General features: G+C 43.8%; 2 protein-coding genes across 7 annotated transcripts in view; both read right to left on the bottom strand.

Moving 5' to 3' along the window:
• The window catches only part of SLC25A51 (solute carrier family 25 member 51), a 292,109-nt gene that overhangs the window by 170,556 nt on the left and 108,742 nt on the right, over positions 1-12,811 (bottom strand). The window lies entirely within an intron of this gene.
• Positions 1-12,811, bottom strand: part of ZCCHC7 (zinc finger CCHC-type containing 7) — a 114,374-nt gene that overhangs the window by 98,806 nt on the left and 2,757 nt on the right. For 3 of the 6 annotated variants that reach the window (XM_052701460.1, XM_052701459.1, XM_052701455.1), the window contains exons 2-3: positions 12,511-12,626; positions 8,845-9,531 (exon numbers count right to left, since the gene is read on the bottom strand). In XM_052701460.1, coding sequence (XP_052557420.1) covers positions 8,845-9,514 — 670 coding nt within the window. In that variant the 5' untranslated portion in view covers positions 9,515-9,531; positions 12,511-12,626. The remainder of the gene's footprint in view (positions 1-8,844; positions 9,532-12,510; positions 12,627-12,811) is intronic. The other 3 variants (XM_052701456.1, XM_052701458.1, XM_052701457.1) reach the window with 3 other exon arrangements.

Here is a 12,811-nt window from a genome sequence, read left to right as displayed (position 1 = left end):
AAAACTCAAGAGTTTCACCACACGGTTTCAGAAAGAGACCGAGAAAGGCATCTGGCAGGGTCCGTGTCTGCCCCAGCACTGCCCCCCTCCCCCCGCACCTCTCCTCCTCTTGTGGTGCTGTGAGCTTTTTTAAGAAAAAGGATTCCATGGAGAAATATTTACAAAGTATTCAGACTGCCCCATGAGGGCTTTGCTCTTTTCTCATGCTTCGGGTCTCTGGGCAGAGGGGCAGCCACAACAGCCCGTGCAACAAGCTCAGCAACAAAGTGCAGCGAAACCCATCCACTATGACTGAAAGGCAGCTGTACCACAAAAAAATGATGCATCCAGCAGGGTTCTTTGAGCGTCTGCAAGTATTTCCCACTGCCTACACTTTTCAAGAACAGAAATGATCAAAAGGAACAAAACCAGCAAACAAGTATCAGACTTGGCATTGTTCAAGACAGCAAAATAATTCACGGATTTAACTCAAAATGGTGACAAAATGTTTTTCAACAAAGGTTTGAAATGCACGTTGCATATTATTTTATAAAATGTGAGGGTGACAGCTTTTACCATTCACATAACGTGAGGCGTATATTACCATACACACAAGCAATCCTGAATAGATGGTGCTCGTTTCCTTACTTTCTCACTTCTGTGAGTGACATCATTTCCCTGCGCACGCTGGAGGTGGTCAGCACTGCTGCACAAATGCAGAAAGGGAGACGAACGCAGCCACCGTCATACACAGCAAGGAAAGAGGAAGGGGTCAGCCTCGAGGACGCAGAACACTGGTGCAACCAACTTTCACACAATAAAGAATCAGCTTATAGTTAAACAACAGCTAAAACTTCCACATTAATGAGAAGCATCAGCACGAACTGGAAAACCCAAGGACAGAAGCTGAGCAGCACACCATCTCCTGGCCCACCCGCCTGCAGCTGCCCTGCCCACAGCAGCCTCCTGCCTGTGGGACGGGAGGGCCGCTGCTCCTTCACTAGCACAGCAGGAGAGCAGAGGGTGTGCTGAGCCAACAGCACCGGCTTGCAGGGCGGGCTCTGGCCAAACTCTCACCTACGCAGAGCTTGGCCAGAGATGTGAGGAGTTACTTCCATTTACACCTGGAGATTTGAAACTGAGCAGTGTGAGGGGACAGGAAGTCAAACGAGAGACTGAAAGAGAGCTCAGGACTGCCTTCATCTTGAAATACGCCAGGCTGCTGGCTCACTGCTGGTGAATAACATCCTACGTGCCTCCACGGATACCGACTCCCTGCCCAAGGACACATAGTTATTGCTTAGGAAAGCTATTGCAGGGAGTTGTTCAGTATGAAAAACAGCAAGAAAACGCATGCAATGTTTGTAACTAAGCATAGTGAGAGAACCAGTTACATACACAGCAGAGCATACGGGTGAGCATTAGTCACCCAGAATGTTACCTGCTGTTACACCAATGCACAGCACAGGTAATATATCAGTCTGGGAAATTATTCCAGACAAAACTTATGGTAATAATTAATAATAATAATAATATAAAAATGAACTGCTGAATACCAACTGTCACAGATGTAGTGTTGACTGTGATGGTATCACAATACAAGTCTTCTCCACATTTGAGTAAGAAACTTCCAGAAGGATCTGCAGCACTGCACATGTGCCCATCTCACCAGCACGCCCAGCAATTAAACCTGCACAGCAATTCCTGTGCACGCCACAAAGATGCAGAGTGAGCTCTACAGCAGAGGCCTTGCCTGCTCCAAAACATGCCAACTGCAGCCCAGGGGTTCACAAAATGAAATCTCTGCCACTCCTGTGAATCCCTGCGCACGTCCATTTTGCTCAGTGCTCTGAAGCACAAACCACCTTCACTAGGTGCTTCTGTAAGCAGGAAGACACGTAATGAACCATCAGCATTCAACCGTCATGCTCCTCCTATCGCCTTCAGATCTGCACTCTGTTTTAAACTTCACGGAGTTTCTTTTTCACCCACACTTGTCCCAGGCCCATATTTACTTGGCTCACACACTTCCACAGGCCAACTTCATTTTTTCCTTTTGTAAACTCAGATCCCAGTATATTCTCCATTGCCTCTGCAATACTTTTATTTTTTAATTACTTAAAAATCTCAAACTTCTCCTCTAAGAGAACTGAATTAATTCCTCATCTGCCTTTAAGATTCAACTGCAGTGAGAAGGGTTTTCCGGAGACCCAAACAAACAGGGACAAGGAAGAAAGATCAAACTGATGACAGAAGTAGCGGAAGAAAACACCGTTACAACAATTAACAGAACAGAGGGGGAAAGAGAGAAAGAGAGAAAGAGAGAAAGAGAGAAAGAGAGAAAGAGAGAAAGAGAGAAAGAGAGAAAGAGAGAAAGAGAGAAAGAGAGAAAGAGAGAAAGAGAGAAAGAGAGAAAGAGAGAAGAGAGAGAAAGAGAGAAAGAGAGAAAGAGAGAAAGAGAGAAAGAGAGAAAGAGAGAAGAGAGAAAGAGAGAAAGAGAGAAAGAGAGAAAGAGAGAAAGAGAGAAAGAGAGAAAGAGAGAAAGAGAGAAAGAGAGAAAGAGAGAAAGAGAGAAAGAAAGAAAAAGAAAAAAAAAGAAAAAAAAAAGGAAAAAAAGAAAAAAAGAAAAAAAGAAAAAACAGAAAAAAAAGAAAAAAGAAAAAGGAAAAAAAAAAAAGAAAAAAAAAGGGAAAAAGTCACTCAGAATATATGACCATATAAGCATGGGCACTCTTGCAGAAAACCTAGTCAGCAATCCTAAGCCATGGGAAATTTAAATTAGAGCCAGGGTCTACAATAGGCAGAGAAATCCACACAGATAAAAGGGGCTGCCAAGGCTGCAGGTAGAGTTAGTCAGATATTCTCAGATTTCCAAAAGAACTTTATTAGTTTTATTAATTTTTTTTTTTAATAATCAAGAGATTCGAGTGTATCCACATTACACGGCAAAGAAGATTAAGCTTTTTTCCTTTAATCAAAATATCCATATGCATGCTGTATCTCCCAAACGTAGGTGGATTCCCACTGCTTATTACAGCTCTGGGGCGCATTCTGTTACGGCAACTCATGCACAAAGCGCTCCGGCACACGTAAGCAAAGCTCCCGTCCTGGCGCACAGAGCCAAGAAGCCCCCCGACCCTCAGAGAGCACCGCAGCGCTCGGCCCTGCGGAACGAAGATCCAGCGCCGGGCCCCACGGCAGAGCAGCAGGAGGCCCTGCAGGACCACCAGCACCGCTGGCCGCCGGCACGCTGCAGGCCCCCGCGCCATGGGCAGGGCAGAGCACAGGGCCTGGCAGCCGCTGATCGAAAACTGGACTCCCGAAGGACTGCTGTCAGAGCAAAGCTGACATCCAGCCACATCCTTTTGCTTTTTACGGGCCCTTCCAACTGCCCTGCGGCCACTGCTTCAGCCCTGGAGCTCAGAGGACGCTGGGCTGAAGCTGGCGCTCAGGCCCAGTCCAGGACCGGAGTTATGTTGGGAACGAGCAAACGCTTTGGGTTTTTTTCTGGTCATTTTAGCGCACATTTCCTTTTTTACTGTTTAAAAATACACAGAGGGGATAACAGCACAGAAAAAAAAAGCACAGATGTGGTCAGATTTTTGAATATAGCGCTGTGCAGAGGTAAAAGGAAATGAACAGCTATCTGCCTCAAAGAAGCCACTCAAAACACCGATAGCAAACAAAGGATGCTTCCCCCGCGCGTGGCTGGTGGAGATGAAAGCACACACCAAATTTATACGAGGCTCCCATTTCCATTTTGACTCCATTAGCAGCAGAAAACCGTCCTGCACCAACTTACAGGGAAAGGCAAAAATAAAATTATTCCAAATTCCTTTAAAAAAAAAAAAAAGGCTTTTTTTGTTTTCATTCACTGAATGTTCAGTTTCCTTTTTTTTTTTTATTAGATATGTTAAATGAGATACTTGTTTACTACAGACAAAAGCGGGTGCTTAGAAGCATGTCTAGGCTCATAAAGATGGAAAGGGATGCTAAAATGAGAAGGGGGAAAACCTGCTCTGGAAAAACTAGCTCACACTTTATTTCATGGACGTTATTTCCTGTGGCATAGGCCACTTTAACAGGACAAAATTTGATGTAAAATACCTCAAGTAAAATACTTATTCCTTGAATGCTCTTTTCCTTTCCTAACTATTACTGACCGCTAAGCTTAAGAACATTTGCATTTAACCGAGTGCCAGAACGCAGTCCATCAAGAAATCAGTTCAGGTGTTCAGGCAGACCACCTGACAAACACATCTGAGCAGCGTCTTGTAACAAGCTGCGAACTTCAGCTGACTCTTGTACCTTCTGTTCTCAGCTTTATAGAAACACTGGATTGGAAACCAATCGGACAAACTGCACTGCACAAACTCGCCAGACAAAGAGAATGACAGAATTAGCCCCTCGGCTCCAAAAGGTGCTGCAAGGGGGGGGCAATGGACAAGGAACAGGAAGGCAGCTTGTTTTCTGTACTCCATAGCAGCTGGACACTGATGCTGCAGCTTCAACAGCTGTCTTTCCAAAAGCCGCCGGGACAAAAATTCAGTGACAAACGGGAGAGGAAAAATGTTAAAAGGAAGCTTTTAATGAAGGAATGGATGAAAGTCTTCCAGCTGTGGGAGATTAACATTCTTAACGCATATACTCTTACTGCAAGATGGAGAAAGGTGTAGGAGGGGAGAGCTCTCCTTCACAGGCCCAGGAACTTCCCAGCACTATAAATGAATTCTACACATTTAGTAAACAGCAGAAATTGTACACTTTCCCATGAATTCTAATCATTTAAAAATTTAGGAAAATCATACTCAAGATCTGGATCTTCCCGCACTTACAATGCCCAAGGATTAGGCATAGGATTAGGTTAGGATGCTTTTTGCAAAGCAGATGGCAGCAGCAGAGTACAGTGCTGTAAATGCCATGCAGGGAAGCCGTACGATGAGCAGCAGAGTGCAAGTAATGCCATCAGCTGTTGGTTGCTGCCTTCAGATTTGGCCTGGTGTGGTTGTTTAGTTGCCTCATTCACTCCCAAGCTGGGTGTTATCTCACCACAGGAAAGTGAGGTCCAAGTATGGTGGGTAAAAATCCCTGCAGCCACACTGAGGACTTTCCCTTACTCCCCAGTATTTCTCTGTACACAGAAGAAAAAAGCTAGCACTCATCTTCACACCTCAAGTAATTAAAGGTTGGCAGATGTGGCCACATCTGCTCAGGAAACGACTAATGTACGACAGAAAGTTGCATTTCATAGAAATAGGGGGATAAATGCAGTGGTAGGCAAGCAATAACAAGTGAGAGGCAGATAAAACCTCTCAAAAAGGAAGAGAACAGAAAGGGGAGAAAAAGCTTTCATCTCCGTTCAAGAGCACTGCTTGAGGACCAATAGCTTTCAAACTATTAAATGAAGACAGACAGGGCGAATGTCCAGTACAATTCAGGAACCAGAGCTCATTTTGCCAGAGAAAGGCTGTCTCTCCCTGTGACAGCAGAAAGCGACTGAAGCTAGAAGGCCACACAGGGAGCAGATCTCTCTGAGCACTGCAGGGATCGAGAAATTATGTTATTTGTTGATTAAGAATATTGAAAATGACAAGGCTGCTATAGACTACAGTAGGGCAAGCATGTAAGGAGTAGAGCAGAGCCTCAGCACCTCTATTTCAGGCACTCAGACAAGACAGCAGACTCCTCCAGTGATGGATACAAGGGGCTGCTCCTACAATGAAGGAACTGCTCACGTTTCAGTCCCTGTTTCCACGGGAGGCAAACAGAGCACTGCACACGCCATCACCCTGCTGCTGGAGGTCCATGGACTCACTCACACACTCTCCTGGGGAGCTGCTGTGGTCCACGTCCTGTCCATACTGGCACAGCAGGCTCAAACAGTGATTTGTACATTGTGCAGTCAGTGCAGACTTGATCTTCTTGAGAAACTCAGAACAGAGGGCTGTGCAAAGATTATCTTTGAGAGGATAAATTTGCTAACACAAATATCATTTTTTAAATTCCCTTCTTTCCTTAGATTTAAGTCTTTCAAGTTTCAACGAAGGAGTCCTTTAGAACGTGGGAGATAAGGCACTCTGAAGCTCAACATACAAATTATTGTTACTTTACACTAAGAAGAGTTACGGCTCCTATTTCCTAGAGCTATTTCGATACCTTTTTGGCTTACACACATATACAGAACACATAGTTGCTGTAAACCTCCGTCCCTGCGTCATCACCGCTACATGCACTGGAAAGCATGGCTGAGAGAAGCGTGCAAGTGTTAAGATGTTCTGCTAAGTACTACAGATGCAGAATGCAAAAAGCTTAAATGCAATCAAAGCTGTGTGTATAACCAAACCCCACCTGTTCTGTATGTCTCAGCTCTCCAAGCACAAGGGTTCTGTAATGGATCACTGGGGTGAGGCTAGGCACAAGGGGGAATTCTCAAGAAGCCAGAAGTAGGAGTGAGAAAAAAAAATCAGAGCAGTTACATTTGTGAGCTGCTTGTGAGACTGTGGCTTCAAATTCAGGCACCTCAGAAAAATATGCACATCTCGTACATTAAATAAAACATTTCTAGGTGTGAAGATTATGACAAGTTTATACAGCAAAGGAAAATTCTACCGTTATCTTCTTAGAATGTGGCTTGCTTATTGCCAGTACCTAAGAACATGATCATCAAACATAATGTTACATTTGTTAGTAAACATACCACACAACCCTTCTGCTGATGTTAATCTTGCATAAGAGCCTTTAGGAATCTCCCTCAGCACACTGTTGTTAGAATAGTACAAAGAATGAAGCCATAAATTTTCATTTTCATAGCTCTCCTAATAAGCATAGTCATTCTGATTAATTAATTCCATTCTGTTGCCCAAACGTATGTAACGATGACATTTGCTTACTGTCTCAAATGCTGTTTACACACTTTTCTGTCTTCTGTTTTTTGAGGGGGAGAAACTTTACTGCTAGCATCAGCAGTTTTAGAACAGAAGCCAAGGAAATATATGGAGTAAACTGAATAAAAGAAATGCAACTCCAGGCCATCTGCCTGCCAGTTAGTTATGAGAAAAAAAATACAAAAATACCAGAAAGCATAATACTACGTACAAAATAGCACTGCTGCCAAAGAAGTCAACATTTGGCCCCAAACATTTGCTTTCCAACAGGTAATTAAAAAAAATAAATCCCACAAACTAACTCACTCTAGTCTTGAACAAAAAAGCAGAACACAAAAATATAAGATGACGAATGGAATTTAGCAACTTCAAGATAACTATTAGCAATTGCAGTTTAGAATAATTAAAATTATTTATGGGGAGAAAAAGTGACATACATTCAGAACATAACGTGTCTCACACTAACTGCATGCTCTGCCATTCTTCCGGCATCACACTGGGAATATGGAAGGCATTTCTCCCACCTCTGAAGTCTGGGCAGCCACCTGAAGTCACTGAACAACCACCTGAGACTGAACGCACAACACAGTGCAGCTAGCAGCACACCAGGATAATACGCAAAGATGTACATGAGAGAAGGGGAGAAGAAAAGCGGTAGTGAACATTTACAGGCAAGGAGGAAATGCTTTAGAAGAAAAGAAGTGCTTGGTTTTCTCAACAAGTTTAGTGCCAGCATACAAACAGTAACAATCGTTTATAAAGCCGTCTTGAGGAAGAACGTCACCAGTATCAGCCTGCACACCCTACTATAGAACATCCCATTTCCCTGCGTTCCAAGGGTCACCAAGTTCCAACCCCCCACCAATGCAGGGCCACCAACCTCCCCATTTCACAGCAGCCCAGGCTGCCCAGGGCCCCATCCAACCTGGCCTCCAACACCTCCAGGGATGGACGGGGCATCACAGCCTCTCTGGGCAGCTGTTCCAGCACCTCACCACTCTCACAGCACACAACTTCCCCCTGACATCCAACCTCCAGCTGCCCTGCCCCAACTTCAAGCTATTTCCCCTCCTCCTGCTGTTATCTACCCTTTCCAAGACTTGATCCCCCTCCTGTTTGTACAGCACCCTGGAAGAACATTTTACTAAATATTAAAACACTTGGTATTAATCTTAGTGACTCTGAATTACTCAGTGCAGAAAACACAGAAGAAGTTGCAGTAAATTTCAGAGAAACAGTCCCAGCTGCACCAGACCCTGGAAGGAGAGTTTACATAATCTGGTTCTTGGGAAGGGGACTCAGCACTGGTCTCCCCTCCGTTCCTTCCCATATCCTGTTACAGTTAATCCACTTCTACAGTTGAAATATCTTTGATCTGGCATACACCAAAGCCCTGAAAGGCATTTGTGTCTCCACAGCTTAAGGCAATGAGGCAAAGGAGACAGGTCAGATGGGCAAAATCTCAACACACAGGAAGAGAAATGACACTGCTTCCTAGATTATAAGGACTATTTATTTTCCTGCCCTGCAGTATTTTCAGTAAGCTTTTTATTGTTATGCCATTCCTGCCACAGATTTTGTATCTTCCATCCTCAAAATGACTTTTCCCTACTTGCTTCATTTACAATAATAAACCACTGTATTCTCTTTTTATCTCACACCATACTTGTCATTCACAACTATGAAATATGCAGGAACGTTTGAAAGTTCACAGTATGCATCATTCTGACATGGCTTCTGAATTTCTACCAGCAAAAATGTTGTTTTCACAGCTCCTTAAAAGTACATGCTTACATATATAACAATGTTATGTAAGGCTATTTCCATCGTTTGTGTCCATCATTGCACACTCCCATTTGATTCCTGTTAATCCTTCAAAAACATCAGTGCATTTTACAACACCTTTTTAAAATACCAGTATTGCTGCAGACAAATCAATGCAGGTACAGAAGAATAAACAAGTGAGAAATAAAGTACTAACCTTCCCCAACGGGAGTTCCGCAGCCTTCAAGGTTCAACATTATGTCTTTGTCTTTGTCATCTGCACTGCATCCCAAGAGCATCCAGCTCTCAACATTATCGCTTTCAGATAGCACGCTCTCCTCCTCATCATTTGAGCTATCATCTATTACCATCACCTCTTGGGCGGTGAGAGGTCCAGAATCAGCGGAGGGAAAATTCCGACTAGGACCTTGCCTTGAAACTTCTGCAGTATGCAGAGCATTGCGCTCGGTGGCTTGGGCACGATTTGCTATGGAAGATCCACAGGTATGCATTCTACCTTCAGCTAAAGGGCTTGTTGACTTTCGTGCCTTGCTTTTGTAAACACTGTCTTCCTCTGGTGTATCGGACAAGACAATGATCTCAGGGTCGTCCGAAATCTCGCCATCAGAATCGTGCAGTTCAACAATATTCTGGTCTTCAAGTGGTGCCACAGTTAGACCTGGACCCTGGTCTGTGAATTCCGCAACATCTGCTTCTTCAGACACCTCCAGTGAGCTGATTTCAGCAAGGTTTTGGGAATAGTGGACCTGGCTGTAGAGATGAAATTCCACCTCGCTGTCGATGCTTGGCTCAGAGGATGAATCCTCTCGGTAAAGTTCATCTTCATATACATCACTCTCCTCCGTGTCTTCAGATTCGTAAAACATTCTGGAAACCAAACTGTCTGTAAGAAACACGAAAGATTGTATCAGTATGCTCATGAATATATGCCTGAAAATATCTTTCAAATGACACTTTGGTCTTTCTGCAATTGCTAGGATTAGTAGTTGTGCTCTGCATTAGGCAGGCAACATAGAGAAGAGTTTACAATAACAAAAGACAATGTTGTAAAAAGAGACAGCAGAACATAAGTAAGGGTGCATTTTGCTTCATGTTACCTATTACTTTAACCTAAACCACTCTGACTTCTCACTGCTGTGTAAGATCTCATATTCCAAAGCTTCTCTCCAGCCTGGATTCAAAACCAAGGTTTCTGTGTGGCTCAGGAGCCAAGTGAGTTTTCAGATCCATGTTTTGATTGTTCCTCCAATCAGTATCAGTGCTGCACACTTTGCAAATCACGTTACTAAGAAATGCCTTATGTACATATATTCTCTCAAGGAACTGGCAAGCAGCAGCAATATTTTACAAAAGTATGTTGGAGCAAATCTACACCTGGGCTGCAAAGTCACTTGAGCTGTCAGTTCACCATTTAATCCCAGGAGAAGAATTACTCACAGCATGGTACAGAAATACCCCAAAACAGAGCTCAGGTCAGAAGGCAGTAAAAAAAAAGTGTAATAAAGGTAAGCATTCAAATTCGTGGCCTTCATACAAACCAACAAGTCAGACGGTTCTGTCAGAACACAAACTGAGTTACGGTGCCTCAAAAAAGCACTTCAACATGAGGAGGGTACACCTGCAAGCAGTGTCAGCCCAGCTCCTCATGAGCCAGATCTCTACACTCCTACCAGTTCAGCAGTAGTTATCTACGACTTTTAATGGCTTTTTTGGCCGACCTGGGATTAAAGCCCGAAATGTCTCTTTTCTTGAAGGCAGCAATGCTGCTTCTTAAACAAAGATGCAGTCAGAACTGGATGATGGGACAGAGAGCACTCTCAGCAAGCCTGCAGACGATGCAAAATTTGGAGGAGTGATTTATATACCAGATGGTCACACTGTCATTCAGGTGCATCTAAGTGGACTGGATAAATGGGCAGAGAGGTTCCTGAATGAAGATAAATACAATGGCCCATGCAACTGGGAAGAGAGAGAGCTTGGGAGCCAACTGCCTGGAAAAGCAAGTTTGCAAAAAAGGACCGCAGAGTGGTACAAGTCTGCAACATGCCAAAATACCTTTACAAAAAAAACAGTATGCTGGGCTCTGGAAGAATATCGACAGAAGGTCCAGGGAAGTGACAATGCTCTCAGACATGTAGTGTGGTTTTTGGGTTGTTCTCTGAGGAGCTGGGCACTTGATGACCCTTGTGGGTCCCTTCCATCTCAGAATATTCTACCACTCATTCTCTTCACACCCGCAGCACTGGGCTCTCCCACAGCAGGCCAACATGGATGGATTTGAGTGAGAGCAGTGATTAAGACAATTAAGGGACGGGAGCATCTGTCACAGGAGAGGCTGTGACAGCTGGGACAGTTCAGTGTGGAAGGCTCAGGGTGTCCTGCTGATGTACCTAAGAACCTGAAGAAGGACTAAAGAAAATGGACCCAGGTTCTTCCAAGTAGTGTCCAACAACATGACAAGAACCAACAGGCACAAAATAAAATACAGATTTCTCTTGCAGATAAGAAAAAACCTTCTTACTGCATCGCCTGCAAAGGTTGTGAAGGCTCTACCTTTAATTAAATTCAAAATTTAATGGGACTCTGAACAAACTGCACCCAGCGTCGTTGCTTTGACTCAGTGCAGTTGGAGTAGATCACTTCTAGAATTTCCTTCCAGCATCATCTATTCTGTGATGCTGACCAAGTCAAAGCTATTTCTGGAGTTCACTATATACCCACTAGCCAGACATAAAATTCAGAGGTATTCTGAAGTTACTCTGCCTACTTCAGGGACTGCATAATTTAATTTACATGCACACATCATGCATGGAGAAGAGGAAAGAAGATACTTTCTCTAAACAGTCTATTTCTGCGATACAGTTAGTCCTACAGAAGCCATCATGTTTTCTGGGAATGAAAAACTGCCAGACATCTGTTTTATGGTTATGAAAGTGACACGGTACCCTATACACAAGTATAAATACTTATACTTGGGAGTCCTAGGCATAAGTAATTTGTATGATTATGGTATTCAAAGAACCCACAAGCTCTAAGGCAGCTTTCTGTGAGCATCCCACCAGAGTTCCACCTTGATCATGATAAATTTGTCCTCACCTGCATTCCTGCTACATCAGAAGTCAAACTCAAAGTCAGAGGAAAACTTCCCCTGCCCCCCTCCCTGCCAACACACACACAGAAAAAGGCAGAAACATGTAAGACACGACTCCAAAGCAGGAAAATGTAATGCCTATCATAGAATGGCTTGGGCTCTGAGAGACCTTAAAGACCATATACCTTCAGCCTCCCTTCAGCAGTGGGCATCCACTCGTCCAGGCTGCCCAGGGCCCCGTGCACCCAGGCCTTTAACACCTCCCAGGATAGACAGCATACATTTTTCAATCTCACCTGCATAGCTGGTGAAGTCACTTTCACAATCACTCACTCTGATCATATCCAAAGAGCATCAGAACCCTACTCTCCCATTTTTAAGTGGGATCACCCTTCCACATAGATCTTAACCTGCTCCAGTCCACAGTATGAGAATAAAAGCAGAGCTGGAACTAATCAGGCAAATTATAATATTAGACAACAGTTATGGGAAGTGAGGAAAAACTTTCAGCAAAGTAGGAAATCAAGGAATCCACCTGAAGCATGTAAAAATTTTAGTGATACCAGAAAACACAACTTAATTCACTCTTTCCTTTGTTCCTGTCAGCCACTGTACAAGGTCATACCATGTTAGAACCCACATCATAGCTGAAAACATGCATCAAAACAAGACTGCTGGATCTGAAGTGTCAAAGAATATCCACGTAGCTTACTTATAGACACACCATGGTGAAGATGAGGATAAAAGGAGGCAGCACTGCACTACACTTACTGTGATCTAAACTCCCAAGTCTATTGAGTCTCAGGAGAGTCGATGGCTCGTCCTCCTCTCCTTGATGGTATGGAACTATGAGAGGCTCTTTGTCTTGCCCAGCATATGTCAGGACACTGAGAAATGAGAAACATCAAACATCAGCATCACAAAATAATGTGAAGATACCAATTTCTGCCATTCACTGCCACAGAATTCTGGCAGCAGCTGCCTACACTTCCTCAGCATGAGAAATATGTGTCAAGCACAACCAAAGCAAACAAACACACTGCCTCCAAGAACGAGAAAAGAAGCTCAACAG

Source organism: Tympanuchus pallidicinctus, unplaced genomic scaffold, assembly GCF_026119805.1.
Source record: "Tympanuchus pallidicinctus isolate F22 unplaced genomic scaffold, pur_lepc_1.0 scaffold4, whole genome shotgun sequence".
In the NCBI taxonomy this organism is placed as follows: Eukaryota; Metazoa; Chordata; class Aves; order Galliformes; family Phasianidae; genus Tympanuchus; species Tympanuchus pallidicinctus.
The sequence above is the reverse complement of the archived record's forward strand: the minus strand, read 5'-3'. Positions and strand labels throughout refer to the sequence as shown.